The following is a 13057-nucleotide window of genomic DNA, read 5'->3' as shown; positions in this document are numbered from 1 at the left end:
GGCGAAGACTTGGTTGAGATTAGAACTAGTTTTATGCTCAATTCTATACGTTTACATCCTCCTTTTGTTCTGTTTTCAAGCGCGCGTCTGCGTTCGCATTCGTTACCTTGCCTCGATGGTGTCGCAGACGCTTCCGGTTTGAAACCCGGGCGCCGATGCCAGATGGAGCACGTGATCTCCAAGGTCCGTCCGTCTATCCCCAGCTGGCGCTAGCCATCCGGAGCGGGCGCGCATACAGAACACAAACTCACGCTCACTCTCTCTCGCTTCGGTGCTCTAGGGTGGAGACTTTACGCCACTTTAAACCGGTAGCATTAAAGGTACCGTCCACCAGGAAATACGATGTCGGCGTTGTCAGCGAAAAATCACGGGCATGGCTCTGGCAGGGAGTCCCCGCATTGCAACATAGGAGGCAGGTGGGCCACCTATAGGGTCACGTGACCTTGCGGCGTCATCACAACCTGCCCACCGGATTGTGAGCAAACTGCCCACCATGGCTGGTGGAAGTTAAGTTAATGATTGGTAGCTCGGGAAGAGCAACCTGGGCTACGCAAGGCCCACCACTGGAAGCACTTCCCATCGCACGGCAGTGACGATGGCAGGCGGTATTCATAGATCCCTTGTATTTATCAATGTAAAGTATAGAATGACATTCTGCATATATGGGAATTAACCCATTAAGCTATCGCGTCCTAGCCTTAAGGCGAAGCTTAAGTGTCCGCTCCAATTTTTTGAGAGAGGGACTGAATGTTACGCTGCCTCAGAATCATTCCTGAAGGTTTGCTGCGCACTCGACCCTTTGAGACAGGAAATCGTCGAATGCAGCTGGCAGGCATGGAATTCTAATTTCAGAGAAAAATTTAGAAGCTTCATGACTATAGGAGAGGTCTACGCAGCCTTTGTCACCGAAAATGGCGTCTTCCGAGTGAAAGATAGGTGCCGCCATCTTTAACGTCGGCGCCGGTTCTGAAGAAGTCTGTTCCGCGCCCTGCGGTAGGGGTGTACTTGCACTCTGAACGCGATCCTCCGTCACTGTTCTCGGAGATCCTCTAAGTTCTCTGGATAGGAGAAAATTAAAGCAAATGGAGGACGACAGCAGCAGCTGACGTTTATTCCGCTATTGAGCCAACGTACCGTGCCTTCCGGTATACATCCCACCGGCTATACACTTTTAAAAGTTGAAATTTTGGGGTTACTTTGCAGCATCCTTCGGAGAGAATAGTACTGAATTTCACCTTGCAATTTCCGCCAGCATTTTTCCACGAGACTACTGTTATTTTCAAGGGCACGTATGATAACTACAGCATTATAGCTAAAACAGGGCGAAGATTTTGTCGCTTACCTTGTCAAAAACAAACGAAAATGACGTTTCGGGACTCAAACGGGACCCTTGTTTGCACGAAGACTGTCTCGGAAAAAGGGGTGGCTTATATAGCCTTCACTATTCCTCGTGATCTTTTTCCATAGATATGATGAAGTGCACCTTGATTCCTGTTGAATGTGTTCGACGTCGTCTGGACGGTTAAGGAGTCTGAATGTAGCCTTGTAACAGTGCTTCTTTCTGTTGCCATAATCATAGCCAGAGGCCCATGATACCTAGAGGCGCAGGCGCACAGTTAGTGAAGTCAGTGAAGAGACAAAGCTCTCCGTTGTTGTTCAATCCATATTCCTAAGAAATATTCAGACCGCTAAAGTGGAAACAGTAAAGTGTGACAATCAACAGTCAACACCTCAGCAACCTCTTATATTTCCATTATGTAATCCTGGTAAGCAACCCATGGGAATAATTGCAGCGAATGATGCGGATCTAGGGGTTAAACATGCAAAGCACAATGCCACACCTCAATATTCTTATCAATCAACACAAAGTAGTTCTCAAGTCTGTCAAAGGAACAACACTCTGAAACAGGTAATAAGGTACTGTGAGTTAAGGACTTACCTTTGTCAAGTGAACATGGAAGATTCAGGGAATGAGAGAAATTAGCACCTTAATAAGCTGGCCTGGAGTGTAACTGGTTGCCACTCCCAAATTATAAACAGTGGCTTGACGATATCGTTGGAGAGAAATGCAAATAACCTATGTACATCATCAGTACTCGCCTTCATAGCTAAAACTTAAAGAATCACATCAATGTCACAAATCAGGCTACGGATGGCATGAATAATGTCGCAGATAGGGGACGGCAGAAAACCCACTTCTTTAGACACTACAAATGAATTCAGAATGAATAAATTCCAAATCAAATTTGAAGAAATTACAGGGGCAATTCGCGGGAATAACTTGACCATAATCGGCGAAAAACGGGCGAAGGGGAAAATGAGAGATTTTTGTGCAGTCGAAACCACTCGGCTGATGATATTCGGGGTGGTAGTGGCGATGATGATTAGTATTATTATGTTGATAGTGATGTCTCTCGGATCACGAGTGAGACACCCGAGTGGGCACTCAGCAACTGCCAATGTTGAGAAAACGCCGAGTGGTACCAAGGCTATGCACTCCAGCGTCGGTCGCCAAAAAAGTCCCCAAATCCCGGGACTGCGTTGGTCGTAAAGGACAATTTTTACCGGCTCGCGCCCGTGGTTCGCGGCAGTCACGATGGTTCAGCGTGCGGTATCCGACACGGCGGCAGATAAGAGACCGTTAAACAAAAAGACAGTTTTGAGGATTCAGCGCCCGACTTGTGCACGCCGGCGCTAGCTTCAACGACGCTGTCAAAGTTTAGTATGTCATAGCAGAGAGGTAGTGGCTTAAATGTGTTAAGGGCTTAAGGCATCTTCTACAGCTCTACGTGCGCGAGTGAGATTTCAGCGCTGTTTGAAAAGGAAGATGCGTACAGCCCTGTTGTGACGAAATGGAGCTTCTTAATAAGGTGTGGGTTTGGGCTACTTGGTAATCCATTATTGACAACCGCGCAGAAGACGACGAAGACGAATTCGAGCCCTTGTCTGTGTCTTTCTTGTCTTCGTCTGCTTTCTAGTCAAGTGATAAAATGGCATGCTTGAGTTCTAATTTCAGCAATATTCACCGTTCGGATACTGCAACTTTCACGTCCACCGTTCCAGTAACTGCCAGAGTTCTGGTACAAACTGCTGCGTCGCAAAGAAAAAGTTTTGGCAGGGATCGTACCCCAGTGCTTCCCCATCTGCAGCCACTGACAGTGCTAGGCAGTGAGAACAGTGCAATATTCTGAAGAACCCCAAGACCATAAAGTGCCTCTGCGCTGTCAAAATAATGGCACAGCTAATTACATCCTAGAGCTAGCAAAACAAATAAAAATGCAAACGGCTTATGTTTCTCCTTCTTTTAGCCACGCGTTTATTCAACCACGGCCAGGCTGAGAGACACAACACAAGAAATGGGCGAACTCTGACCAAAGAACGCAGCGCGCAGTCGCGGGTTAGCCCACTCGACGCCGCTGGACAGGTACGGAACCAGGGGAGGCGCCGATCTTTTGAGCTGGACGCCCTCTTCTCCTTCCGGGGGCTACTCAAGCCTCCCCGTCGGAGCCTCCGCTGAATATCTCCTGGAACAATGACCCTGCATCGGACTCGTCCTCGTCCGTGTAGAGGTCAGAGTGGTTGTCCCATTCAGTGTAGATAGTCTCCGTGTCGGATAAGGTGTCTACGTTGTCCTCCATCTCTATCTGGCTATCTAAGCCAATCCATTCCCCAGCTTCAAAGCTTTCCAGCTCCTCCGAGGACACCTCTGATTCATAATCCACCGAGAACTCCACAACCACCACCATTTCTGGAGTCACTTTCAACCAGCCATCGTCGTCGCACCCTGCGAAGAAACGACACGCATTCAAGCCAGCGGCGATTGCGATAACCCTCCTCCACGTCGGTCGCTTTAGCCACCACGTCAACGTTTTCACTGAGGTTGTTGTTGCAAACTGTCTAATCCAGAATGAGCAGCGCTGCTGCGCCCGGTATTGCGCAGCTGTCCGTGATGCGAAACCGAGTGCATTTTGCCACTGTAATCGCAAAGTAAGGAGAGTACAATTGTTCTAAGCGCTGTGTGTGTGTGTGTGTGTGTGTGTGTGTGTGTGTGTGTGTGTGTGTGTGTGTGTGTGTGTGTGTGTGTGTGTGTGTGTGTGTGTGTGTGTGTGTGTGTGTGTGTGTGTGTGTGTGTGTGTGTGTGTGTGTGTGTGTGTGCGTGCGCGCGTGCGCGTGCGCGTGCGCGTGTGCGTGTGCGTGCGCGTGCGTGCGCGTGCGTGCGTGCGTGCGTGCGTGCGTGCGTGTGTGTGTGTGTGTGTGTGTGTGTGTGTGTGTGTGTGTGTGTGTGTGTGTGCGTGCGTGCGCGTGCGCGTGCGCGTGCGCGTGCGTGCGTGCGTGCGTGTGTGTGTGTGTGCGTGCGTGCGTGTGCGTGCGTGTGCGTGTGCGTGTGCGTGTGCGTGCGTGCGTGCGTGCGTGTGCGTGTGCGCGTGCGTGCGCGTGCGTGTGCGCGTGCATGCGTGCGTGTGTGTGTGTGTGTGTGTGTGTGTGTGTGTGTGTGTGTGTGTGTGTGTGTGTGTGTGTGTGTGCGCGTGCGTGCGCGTGCGCGTGCGTGCGTGCGTGCGTGCGTGCGTGCGTGCGTGTGTGTGTGTGTGTGTGTGTGTGTGTGTGTGTGTGTGTGTGTGTGTGTGTGTGTGTGTGCGTGTGTGCGTGTGTGTGTGTGTGCGTGCGTGCGTGCGTGCGTGTGCGTGTGCGTGTGCGTGCGCGTGCGTGCGTGCGTGCGTGCGTGTGTGTGTGTGTGTGTGTGTGTGTGTGTGTGTGTGTGTGTGTGTGTGTGTGTGTGTGTGTGTGTGTGTGTGTGTGTGTGTGTGTGTGTGTGTGTGTGTGTGTGTGTGTGTGTGTGTGTGTGTGTGTGTGTGTGTGTGTGTGTGTGTGTGTGTGTGTGTGTGTGTGTGTGTGTGTGTGTGTGTGTGTGTGTGTGTGTGTGTGTGGACGCCAAATTTGCTGCGTTTCCTTTCAACCCTTCCCATGTCGTACACATTAAGCAAGAGTCACCGCTGAACCACTGATTTCGCGAGTTCCTTCAAAGCTATCAGCGTTGTTGCATGCTTGTTGAGAATTTCTGTTATACATTTCACGTCTTTCAATAAAGCTAGAGACAAGCTGCTCGGGACATGATTCTTTGTCTATTTCTTGAACGCGAAAGTTCGATTTCCTACAATAGTCGCAAACTTTTACTGCTTCTTGCCAGCAAATGCAAGAGTGCAGATGTGTTCACCCGATTCCTTTCATATCAGTTTGCAGGAGCGCTTACCAGTCATGACACTTTCGTGAGTCAAGTTTTATGGGCCTGATGGCCTTCTCATTTGTCGTCTGAGAAACTATTAACCATAAACTGGTCTTATAAAGCGTGTGTTTCATTTTGTCAAGAAATGTAATGAATTTGAGGCATATCCGAGTAGCAAGGCAAAAAATCAAAACTTTCGTTCCTTCCCGAGGTCCCAAGGTACTTCGCCGTTTTATCGCTTGTCCACTTTTTTCCAGAAAATCGTCGCAATGAGTGAACAAAAAAATGGCATTTTGACGAATTAGAGTTTGGTTTTGATTCGGTTTTATAGAGTTTAACATTCTGAAACAACTCAGGATTTGAGGAACTATCATGACTTTGTACGTACTCGCGATGCAGTATTTTTTAGAGAGTTCAAAAAATTTAGGAATAGACTAAATAAAAACCTCAAGTCTGCAATAACAGCTTACTATAAAAAACGGTTCTCCAGAATTTATAATACCTGCAAGAAAGTTTGGAGTGAGATAAACGAGCTGTTCACAAGTACAGGGACAACTCAGAAATCGCTGCATCTAATTCCCAAGCTAGCGGAACTCAATTAGCTAACACCATAAACCACTTCTTCATTGAAGCTGGCAAGCTTACATTAGATCAAGCTCTCTCTCTAATGCTCCCGTATGCAACCTCATTATCACTTTACCTAACTCTATTTCGTTGCTGCCTGTGATCCCACAAGAAGTAGCTACCTACATTGGGAAAATAAAAAATAATGTCTCAGCAGGCCACGACGACTTCAAAGCGATACCGTTGAAGTATGTGTCTGCATTAATACGCGAGGTTCTAGCGTATATTATAAATCTGATGTTCACAAATGGTGTGTTCCCAGATGAACTGAAGATTGCTCGTGTTTGTCCTATATATAAAAGAGGAAATAGAAATGAAATCACGAACTATCGTCCCATCTCCGTGTTATCAGTGTTATCGAAGGTTTTTGAAGGGGCCATTAATAGTAGATTAGATAAGGTCTTTAACGTTTATAGCATTATTAACCCCTCTCAGTATGGCTTTTTGAAAAATAAATCGTCTGAGCAAGCTTTACTCGCCGTTAAAGAAAATACCATTGACAACACTGAATCCAGAGCATGTACTCTTGGTCTGTTCTTAGACCTCCGGAAAGATTTTGACTGCGTACAGCATGAAATTCTTTTGAGTAAACTGAAAAGTTACGGGATACGCTGACTAGCTCTAAACCTTCTGAAAAGTTACTTAAATAACAGAATACAGTACGTTAAATGGAATAATTTTGTTTCGAACCGTTTGTACATTACCCAATGGGCTCCGCAGGGGTCCATATTAGGACCACTTTTGTTTTTATTGTATGTAAGCGGCATCTGTAACATACCTGATTCTCCAGATTTGGTTACGTACGCTGACGATACAAATATTTTTTCACATCATGTACTCTGCCGGAATTAGAAACTATCGTGAACACTTATTTGGTAAAATTATATGCTTGGATGCAGGCGAATAAGTTAAGTTTAAACTTGTCAAAAACAAGGTACATAATTTTCAGACCTATTAATGCCTCTGTTCATTCCACACTTAACCTAATATACGCCAACACAAAACTGCAACAGATAACAACTCAGGAGTTTCTTGGTGCCGGGTTTAATGAACATTTATCATGGAACGCACATATTTCAAAACTTCTCACTGACCTTAATAAAACAGTTGGTTGTCTTTACCGAATCAGCTATTTCTTGCCCGTTTCCCTAAAAGTGTCCATATACTACGCACTATTTCTTTCCAAATTGTCCTATTGCGCACTGGTCTGGGGCACTACAACAATAAGTAATTTTCAGAAGTTATTGCTTTTGCAAAAGAAGGCATTGCGGGCTATTGAGGGTTACTAAGGTAGGCCGGAAAACCTACCAACATCACCACTCTATCATAAGCCTAATTTACTTAAAGCAAACCATGTATACATATTTCGCCTGTCAAGGTATATCCCTCGTAATCGTTTGTATTCCATTGCTCCAAACCGCCCTCCTACTAAATACCCTCTTCGGCAACACAGAAACTTGGCCCCTAAAACGAGGGCAAATTACGGCAAACAAAAGCTCGATTACCAGATTCTAGTCGTTCTCAATAACCGATCTTTAAGTGTCGTGTTGGATCTCCCTAAGAACAATTTTAAAAAAGACATCAAAAGGCTACTAATCAGCACTGACTCAATATGATCTCAGTTTTTACTTAGCGAAGCATCTCTATTTTTCGTGTCAAGTTGTTTGTGTGTGTTTTCTTTAGGTACCTCTTGCCATGTTTATACACTGCCTTTGATTTATCGTGCACTGTCTTTTATCATAAGTAATATTTTTTACATTAATACTGTCGTTTGGTGCAATGTATTTTGCTCACTATCATACTATGTTAATATTTGTTATTTCTGTGTTGCTCACTGCTGTATCGACTGTTTGGGGAACTGTGACCTCATCAGGCTTTACCGCCTTTTGTCGCAGTTCCCTCTTTTATCTTTGAAGTAAAATAAACCTCAGCATCAACCATAGTGGAGGGCTCCGGATAATTCCGACCACCTGGGGTTTTTTTACATGCGCTGACATAGCACAGTACACGGGTCTCTAGTGCCGGCTGTCTCTAATGTATTAGTCTTATTTGAAGGTCTCCCAAAAGTGGGGGCTTTACCTTAAACTCGAACCAGCGATAGCATCGCGTTCCGTTTCTGGGCAAGACGCTTGCTCGGGCTAGTTGGCTCATGCTTGAAGATGTAATGAAAACGGCTCGACGAACGAGGACAAAAGTATAACGCAAACGATGTAGGTGCTAGTCCTGTCGTTTGTGTTCTACTTTTGACGCCGTTCGTTTCTGGGTGCTTTGCTTCCCCAACACGAAACTCAAGAGTGCGCAATAACGGCCCTTTTCAACTGCAAAATATGCATTGCTCGGGGAGGAGATGAAGGAAAGCATCGATTCTGACAAACTGCCACAACTCTGCGCCTTGCCAGAATGCGCGAGAAATAAATACCGAGAAGCGTAAGCGCCACTCACCGGCCAGTGGACGCGGGTCCCCGGCCTCGCACAGATCTCGCTCATTATCCGAAGCATGCATCCGGGGCAGGTTCTGGTGAGCAGCGGCGTCCCGGTAAACGTCCATGGCCATGACGAGCCGCTGCTCGTCGGTCAATCCGGCTGCATGCACGAAACAACCGCAGCGATGGCGCGGTCATGGGGACAGCACGCACGTATGAGTTCACAGCAGTGCGGCTAACAAAACATAACTTTTCTCGTATATTGTGACAAAGCTGAGAGCAAAGACCACAGCGTGATTGGCCGGTGTGCTAGCGCATCCCAGTCATGAGAGATAAAGTCACAGGGACACCTAACTACATATGTTGACCATGCAATAGCATCAGAAGCTGTTGATACCTTTCCGTCGAGTTTTATGGCATTCTATCATGGTTGCATATGCGGGCCACTACACGTATGTCTGCCCACAACCAGACGTCTCTTCGGGTCATCTTGCTGGTGGTTAGATGTCTCCTCGGAGGTATCTAGAGCAGCCTAGGGGCGGCAACACGGGCGTAATGAAGATACATCTAAACGTATAATTGTCACTTCCGGTATGGTGACGCCACTTCCGGTCTTAAGAATTTTAAAGAAATGTGACAACCCTACCAGAGTAGCCAATCGGGAAGGCGCCTCCCAACCAGCAGTTGAACTTGGCCACGCGAGGCTTTACGAATACGGGCTTTTCACCGAAGTAGAGGGGTACGCTGTCGCATGTCCGTGCTCTCCAAACTCAACTTAAAAATGCCCGCCTTGCGACGCATAGACAATTGTCCCATTGTGCCGCAGGTCTGGCGGGGCCCTTCTCGCCGCACAATCATGCTACACCCTTACGTCAGAAAATGGTTCGCAAAGGAGTGTGGCTGGCACTTATAAGCTTCTCTTACTTCAGCGTGTTTCGGTATTGGACGACATGCTTCGATTCTATTTTTGCTGCCAGCCATCCTTTGCTGCAAAACCTTCTCTGCACAGATCTTACAACTTGGTTCAATTACATTTCTTTCCAATTCAGTTGTAGGCTAAACTCGAGAATTCCTTGAAGCTTCGGCTAGCATGAGTAAGTGCAGGAAATTTCAAAAAATTCCCTTAGTAAAGCGTTCCCGGGTTGTATGACCCCTCTCTTCGGATCCTATGATGTCGCCCTATCGTTTTAGGCGCTTTCATTAGGGTGACACAACTCCGGCACTAACCAGTCACGGAAGAATCCCACGCAATGCAAGTCTCGTCAATTAAAATCCACGGGCAGTATTCACAAAATTAATTTCAACTTAGAGCACCACCCTGTCAGGCAGCCATCTTGCGTAATTTTCTCAAGTGATAAACACCTATACAATACCCGCATCCCGATGATCGCAGAGAAAATCGGCGGCTAATCAAAAGGGAAGCTTCGTTAATTACTCGCCAAAAGCCATAATGGTACACACAAGGCAAAAAATGCGTTAGTTTCTCTATTTTGTCGCTTAGATCTGCAGCGGCAAACTCATTATTGCGCAAAACACTTGGCTTGTTCAATCATGAGTCAGAAATACAGCACAGTGTGGACCGTTGTTTTACGGCAGGGCGGCAGCATTTCATGTGCATGCTACGATATTCGCAAAAATTTACCGCCCAGTGCATTTATACAACAACGGCCAAGTACGGCTCTTACGCGCTCGGGAGTGACATTCCTCCTCGCCTCGATGGAAAGGAGAATGCCGATACGCTGCACGCTTATTTAGGTTTGGCAAATTCCACACGTTAACCACCCTGTTGAGAATGCAAAACAGTGCTTCAGATCCGGAGCTACAAGCCGTGGAAGGAGTAGTCAATTGCTTCTCCATACCTCTGTAGCGATGGGCTCATTATGTGCTGGAGATACCGCGTGGAGCAACTAGCAAGGCAAAGCACCACGTCAGAGGGGCCTTCTTGAAGCCACTGATACAGTCGGTGCCTTCAGGGGGTCTTCAAGAAATCGCCTCTCCTGTCTGCAGTGGACGGAGTACGCCACCACGCTTTCTGGTAGGCATCATGACGCCGGTTATTTGTTCTCGAATGCACTGCGCCTTCGTTTCGTTCATTGAAAATGACCCATCGTCATGTCGAGAAGTCTTCCACGAGGGATAGGTTTAAGATATTTGTCTAAATAATTGTGGTGCAGTGACGAAAGACACAGAGACAAGACGAACAAATAGAAGGCGCACCCAATTATTCCTCTTGTATCTGTGTTTCTCGTCATGGTAATCCATAACAGCGCGACAGACGGGACGGAGAAGAGAGGACACAACACAGAGCGCTTTCCATAACACCGCGACAGACGGGACAGAGAAGAGAGAACACAACACAGAGCGCTCGCTGTCTGTAGCGCTGTTATGGATTATCGTGAGCACCAACTCGCCCAACAAATGGTATTGTCGCCATGGTAGTTGTTGTTGTTGTTGTTAGTGGCTATATATTAATAAAATAACAATGGAAGGAAAAGATGTTGCCATCCGTGGCATCTGCCATCGGAACGTGAAGCACCTGAGCTTCGACAAGCGGGATTAAAAGGACAGGGAAAGGGAAAGAAAGGGGGGAGCGATAGTAAGAAAGGATAGGGGTAGGGGGTCATGTACACTATGTACAAATACAGAATAGGAAATAAATGTAGTGCAATTATGAAAATTCAGTACATTGCTCTTCATGCATCGCCAACAGTCCACCTCGCATCAAACTGCACAGTGCTCCTCATACTTGTCCAGGCACTCGAATGGCGTTCTCCGGAGGAAACGTTTTCCACCGCCTCCATGGTCCAAGCTATAGGTTTTTTCAGGCGTAGTAAACTGTGATACTTAGGAAACTGAGAGCCCTGCGGAATCTTGTTTCGAGCTCTAAGCCACTGAGAAAGTGGTCACAACAAACTCCGCAATGAGTGTTTTGAGCGCTCTAGACAGGTCTGGGAAGTACTGCCCCCCACTGGGTTGGAAAAAAAAAACTTCAAGCTAGGATGTAGAACGCCAAGCGGATACTCAGATTAACTCGTGTTTAGGCGCAAACTTTTTGGTTACGTTCAGTTTTACACGCGCAGCAAAAACGCACCTTTTCAAGTCTGTTTAAACTCGTGTATGGAAATTGTTATAGGCACGCAGTGGAGGAGTTCCAGGGTTCGAACCCGACCGCGGCGGCTGCGTTTTTATGGAGGAAAAACGCCAAGGCGCCCGTGTGCTGTGCGATGTCAGTGCACGTTAAAGATCCCCAGGTGGTCGAAATTATTCCGGAGCCCTCCACTACGGCACCTCTTCTTCCTTTCTTCTCTCACTCCCTCCTTTATCCCTTCCCTTACGGCGCGGTTCAGGTGTCCAAAGATATATGAGACAGATATTGCGCCATTTCCTTTCCCCAAAAAACCAATTATTATTATTATTATTATTATTATTATTATTATTATTATTATTATTATTATTATTATTATTATTATTATTATTATTATTATTATTATTATTATTACGCAGTGGATGAGGCCAAAAATTAGAGGGTATATTTTGCTTACCGTTCTCTGCTGAAAAGAGAACAAAAAGCGAGAATTGTCAGAACTTGTTAATTGTTCAGTATTTGACTTTTTTCGTCGTTCAGCCTTCCATTGCATTTGTGACTCGCCTAGTTTGTAGTCTAAACATGTGACTAAAAATTTTTCCACCCCGAATGCTTCAAGACATAACGGCAGCAGGTCTTATAGGCGCCCGTTTGTCGCAAGCACGGTGTATCGGCAGCCTGCGGTCGGCCATCCGCTGGCGCGAGCGCCTAATCCTAACAGGTTAAGTGATGGCCAACGGTAGCTTAGGCTTTCTGCCCAAATATATAGTGTTTTCTCGCCTGCTCGACACGCTGTTTTTATGACGCTGAAACAAAACACTCCCTTTTATTTTTTCATCACTCAAAAACCAGTACTATGCAGTACTATACATTTAATGCAAATATCGATGTACCAGGACGAAATCCTACCATCATATATGTTACAACGTAGATACTTGCAGATATTTCATGCCAGACGAGGACATAGTAGCCCATGTAGTGCTAAACTTCCAACCGCAAAAAATAGCTAAAAATATAGAAACAATCTGAGGTTCAGAAGACTTCAGTACGCGGAAGTAAGGAGTTAGCAAATTGCTGTAGCAGTACTACATAGAAGCAGCATTGGTTCAAAACTGCAGAAAATCAGCTTAACAAACCTGAGAGATACAACTATCCGAGTAATAATTACGGCGACCTCGAAAGTGCCAGCGTCCTCACAAAAATTTGAAGCTGAGCTGCATCCATGTAATCTGACGGGTGCCTGCTTGTTCCTATTCAAAATCCGCAAGGCGCTCACGTTGCACAGAAAATAAACCGTAGCAGCTTATGCTATAATACCAGCCATAACTCAGCCCACCAAAATTTTATTCGCAAATGCGCGAATTGTCAAGCAAGATATACAGCCCAGTGCCACCGTGTCACTATCTCTTTCATGTTCGTTTGGCACCTCTAGACCGGCCCACACCGCGGGCGCTGAACTGGTCCAGCTCTCCTTGTGAGCCCAAGACGTCAAGGGCGAAGCGCAGACCAAATGTTCGACGTTGGAGGTCACAAAGCGCACCACCCATCAAGCTAAGAGCGAAGAGATGGTCCTTGCGCAAATGGTCTCATTGGCGTTGCGACCACAAAACAGCCCACGGGGCCAGGCTTACCATGTTCAGCAACGACTTGCCGGGCCGTGTTAAAGGCTTCCTGGTCATTCGCTTCGCCATGACCCCTCGTCGG

At 46.7% G+C, this 13057-nt stretch overlaps 1 protein-coding gene across 1 annotated transcript; it reads right to left on the bottom strand.

Annotated features, from left to right (window-relative positions):
* Positions 1-3301: 3301 nt before the first annotated feature.
* Positions 3302-8423, bottom strand: LOC144100017 (uncharacterized). The gene is made up of 2 exons (XM_077633070.1): positions 8288-8423; positions 3302-3784 (listed from the first exon to the last, which is right to left on the bottom strand). The coding sequence occupies exons 1-2, from the start codon at positions 8397-8399 to the stop codon at positions 3489-3491; spliced, it is 408 nt and encodes a 135-aa protein (XP_077489196.1). The 5' UTR covers positions 8400-8423; the 3' UTR covers positions 3302-3488.
* Positions 8424-13057: the final 4634 nt, after the last annotated feature.

The sequence above is a fragment of the Amblyomma americanum genome, chromosome 1 (assembly GCF_052857255.1).
Source record: "Amblyomma americanum isolate KBUSLIRL-KWMA chromosome 1, ASM5285725v1, whole genome shotgun sequence".
NCBI lineage: Eukaryota > Metazoa > Arthropoda > Arachnida > Ixodida > Ixodidae > Amblyomma > Amblyomma americanum.
This window is presented reverse-complemented; position numbering and strand designations above follow the sequence as displayed.

Coding starts and splice junctions, on each gene's coding strand:
- LOC144100017 (XM_077633070.1), bottom strand. CDS start 8,399: ATGGCCATGGACGTTTACCGGGACGCCGCTGCTCACCAGAACCTGCCC. Junction 3,785..8,287: donor GGACCCGCGTCCACTGGCCG/GTGAGTGGCGCT, acceptor GTTTCTTCGCAG/GGTGCGACGACGATGGCTGG.